The 4,176-nt window shown below is 34.0% G+C and overlaps 1 protein-coding gene across 1 annotated transcript in view; it reads left to right on the forward strand.

Annotated features, from left to right (window-relative positions):
- Positions 1-3,792, forward strand: part of nAChRbeta1 (nicotinic acetylcholine receptor beta1) — a 40,546-nt gene extending 36,754 nt beyond the window's left edge. Inside the window, exon 7 of the mRNA XM_073981173.1 lies at positions 2,730-3,792. Coding sequence (XP_073837274.1) covers positions 2,730-2,894 — 165 coding nt within the window. The 3' untranslated portion in view covers positions 2,895-3,792. The remainder of the gene's footprint in view (positions 1-2,729) is intronic.
- Positions 3,793-4,176: the final 384 nt, after the last annotated feature.

Raw genomic sequence — 4,176 nt, forward strand, 5'->3', positions numbered from 1 at the left:
TATCCTTTTCGCCCCTTATTTTAAGAACCGCTATAAAAGTACCACAAGATGACGTTTTTCAGCTTCGAAATGTTCTGCTGTCTCTAAGAAAATTTTAGGTAGTGTTCTTATTGGCAACTAATCGATTTTGTTTCGTTTTCATGGTCCTTTTGTGCATTTACCCTGTTTTGGCTCAGATAAAAGTATGTTTAGTGTTTTTGTATATTTTCTATATTCAAACAACCATGCACAAAAGGACCATGAAAACGAGACAAAATCGATTAGTTGCCAATGAGAACCGTACCTAAAATTTTCTGAGTGACATTTTTGCAGAACATTTCGAAGCTGAAAAACGTCATCTTGTGGTACTTTTATAGCGGTTCTTAAAGTAAGGAACGAAAAGGATATTAAAGGAAACGAGTTAGAAAACCAGGTAAATGCACAAAAGGACCATGAAAAAGAGACAAAATCGATTAGTTGCCAATGAGAACCGTACCTAAAATTGTCTGAGTGACATTTTTGCAGAAAATTTCGAAGCTGAAAAAAGTCACCTTGTTGTACTTTTATAGCGGTTCTTAAAATAATGGACGAAAAGGACATTGAAGGAAGCGAGTTAGAAGCCCGAAATGCTCTTTGAAAATAATCCTCATTCGATTTTACTGCAGACAAATCATTTCATAAATAAGCTAAAACAACAGTTGGCAAAGATATAACGATAATTTCAGATGCCTAACAGGGTCTTCAGCAGAAACTTCATTACGCCATAACTTCGAAGTTCGACTCACGGCGTATCTGTCCTTCGGGATTCTTAATACACTTACAAAGGGCTTTCATCCTCAAAAGGAATTATCTCTGCCCCAGATTTTCACCTTCATTATGTGTCACAGTGTTATTCTTCTGCCGCTTTATTGCTGACTTTAACAGGCAGTTGTGCTGCTGCCGAGATAGATTTGTTTAAGGTGTACATCCCCGATTTATAGCTGTGCTCCATGATTAGCAAGTGAACGTGATGAACTTCGTCGGGCCAACCTTACCTGGGACCTGATACTAGAAGTTAATAGGTTGTTCGGTGAGAATAAGCGAAACAAGTAGGTGGATCGTCTGAAGAGTTGCAAAATTGAAGCTGAATTGGAGGTAACGTTTAAATCGCCCTCGAACCCTGGTAAGAAGGAAGTTATACCACAGTCCGTATAGCGACTTAACGATGACAAATCCGAAGAGGTGCGCAAGTTATTTAATCGACAATTTGTCGAGTACCCCGGAAGTGATATAGCGTAGAAAAGAGTTCTACGTTGCATAAGATCACTTGCTGCCGAGGAGGTGCCACTACAATGGATGATGTTGGAAATGCCATTAGCAACGCTATACCATCCAAAGAGTTAGGCCCTGACGGTATCTCCATGATAATGCTGAAATAGCTGCAAGACCTGTTGCTAGCCACCCACATTGTGCCCGGAAGAGGGCTGCACGCCAATTCTAAACATATTAGTTGTTGTGCTGGACCTAAATGCTGCCTGATGACATCAAACAGACTACCCTGCGGCCATATTTGAAACGTCGGATAGTCTACTATATGTGTTGACGACAGTTGTACGTGAAATTCAATAACAAGAAGTCGAAGCCCAGAAGACGGAAGCGCGGAGTTCCGCAAACGGGGTGGTATATGCGAAACTTTTCTAACTCTATCTTTCCTGTATTCACCTCCTCCAGACGCCATTGTGATCATTACGTATGCGGATGATTGTACGATATTAGAGACGGACATGGCTAGATCGTCTTAGAATTTTATCCCGATCAAGAATATATATACTTTATATGGTCGCAAATGATTAGTTCGATGTGTTACAAAAAGAAAAACAAACTTAAAACGTGATTTTTGCGTGAAATTTAACTAAAATAGAAGAATAACTCCGACCTATATTTCCCAAAAATTTCTTCAACTAACTCACAAAAAAAAATTAAATAAAGTTTTTCTCTTACAAAAATTTTATAAATTTCCTCAGTATGAGATATTCGCTTTGAAAAAACGTTGACTTTTTCTTAAAATAAGTTTTTTCCCCTCTGAGACCCCCATTACCACCCAAAATTTAGTGATGATCCGACCAAAAGCGTGATTAAAAGTTTTAGATGGACAGACGGACGGACGGAGGGAGGGACGGACACATATAGCCAGGTCGACTCAGCTCGTCAAGACATCCATTTTGGTATACATAAGTATAGGTATACGACCATTATTTCGATGCGTTACAAACTTTTTGGCCAAATCCAGCTTATAATACCATCCTCACATAGTGGTGTAGGGTATAATCATAAAGACCAAACTTGTAGAGAATTTTTCTGTCTAAAGATTTTTTTCTGGTCACTTTTTGATTAGACATACCGTTTTTAAGAAAATCTAAAAAAACCCTTAAAATTTGCCTTTTCACACCGAATAATTTCTTTTGCACACATAGGATTGATGCGTACTTTCGGGACATTCGCAACACAGTGTCCCACTTGTATGGGAAGGTGCAACAAAAAGATTTCTAATCGTCGGATAGATCTTATTTTTTCAGTAAATACTTAAAATAAAAAAAAAATAAAAGTTTTGTGACAAATGATGCTATTAGAATGTCTATTTTGACTTAATTATAAAAAAAACTTACCTAATGCAACAAATACTAATATTGCCGAATTTTGCAAATAAAAGCTAAAAATAATTAATATATTACTATGTGACACTAATTAATATTTTATAAACTTTCTTTCAGACTCGTGAGGACTGGAAATATGTTGCCATGGTCATTGATCGACTGCAGTTGTATTTGTTCTTCATTGTGACCACTGCCGGTACTATTGGCATTCTTATGGATGCTCCACATATCTTCGAATATGTCGATCAGGATCGAATCATCGAAATTTACCGGGGCAAATAGACAATTTTTAAAACCAAAAAAACAAAAAAAAACATTTTAATTTTAAATAAAATTTCAAAATAAAGTTAAACATTGCAAAATGCAACAATAATGTTTAGTAAAGAAAAAGCAAGTGAAAAGAGAGGCGAAAAGCAAAAACAATAATTGCAATTTTTAAAATAAGAAATAAATACAACTTCCATTTAGATTGTAATGAAATGAAATAACGGAGAAAACTGCACAATTTGGCCCATTAGGAAAAATAACAATTTTCAATAATTGAAAAAGAGTAATAAATGAAAAAAACTAAAATGTAACCCCGCCCTTTAAAATACACGAAAAACAAAAACAATAGTAGTTTTAACAATTTGTCATAAAACAAACAAAATGAATTGATTAACACAACTTTTTAATAAAGAAAAAAAAAATACAAGATTCTTCTTGTATGTTATGAAATTTTTACCGCTAACAACAATTTTGTAAAACTCTCTAATAAAGCCAATTCGATTTGGCCAACAATTTCAACCCATCCCATTACTGAAGTTTATATGAATTAACTAAACAAAATAAAGTAGATTTTAATAAGATCTTATTCTTTTTTTGTTTTGTTAATTTTCATGGTTATTTAGTTAAGCCGACGCGACCCTCACTTACAATAGTTTTTAAGAGAGCTTGAAACAAAACAATAATAATTGACACAGAAATACATGAGAAGTATATTTGCTAATGATAACCACATTTAAATAGACAACAAAATTAAAGATAGATTTTGTGCAAAAAGAAGAAGAAGAAGGCCAAAACAGTTTTTGTTTGAATTTTTAACAAAGTTGTGAAATCAAAAGAGAAAAGAAACGAAATATTGGAATGAAATTAAATTGAAATCATAATAAAAAAGCCAAAGTTGAAATTGTAAAACAAAGTGTTTTAATTGTTATGAACAATGTATGAGTATGTCGATGTGGTTAACATTAATACTCGTAAGAAAAACAATGGGTTCAAGGGAATAGTATCAGAAACATATTTTGAAAACAGACATTGAAGTAGCAAAAATGTCCACAGTGGAGAAGTAGAGTTTGCAATTACAATTAATTTTCTTAAATTCCCCATTAGGGATACGCAGTGAAATGCAACAATAGGTTTTTCTACTAATATTTTAAGACTTCAGTCTTATCGGGCTATAAGGTCCTTTTATTGTCAATGAAAAATAAATAAAAATTACTTATTTCATTATTCTATCCGATTTATACAGTTTTCGTGAAAAACTTAAAACTCGATTTTCGGTTAGTAGATTATTTGCGGGTGT

The sequence above is a fragment of the Musca autumnalis genome, unplaced genomic scaffold (genome assembly GCF_047663935.1).
Source record: "Musca autumnalis isolate F117 unplaced genomic scaffold, ASM4766393v1 scaffold_4, whole genome shotgun sequence".
Taxonomy (NCBI): domain Eukaryota; kingdom Metazoa; phylum Arthropoda; class Insecta; order Diptera; family Muscidae; genus Musca; species Musca autumnalis.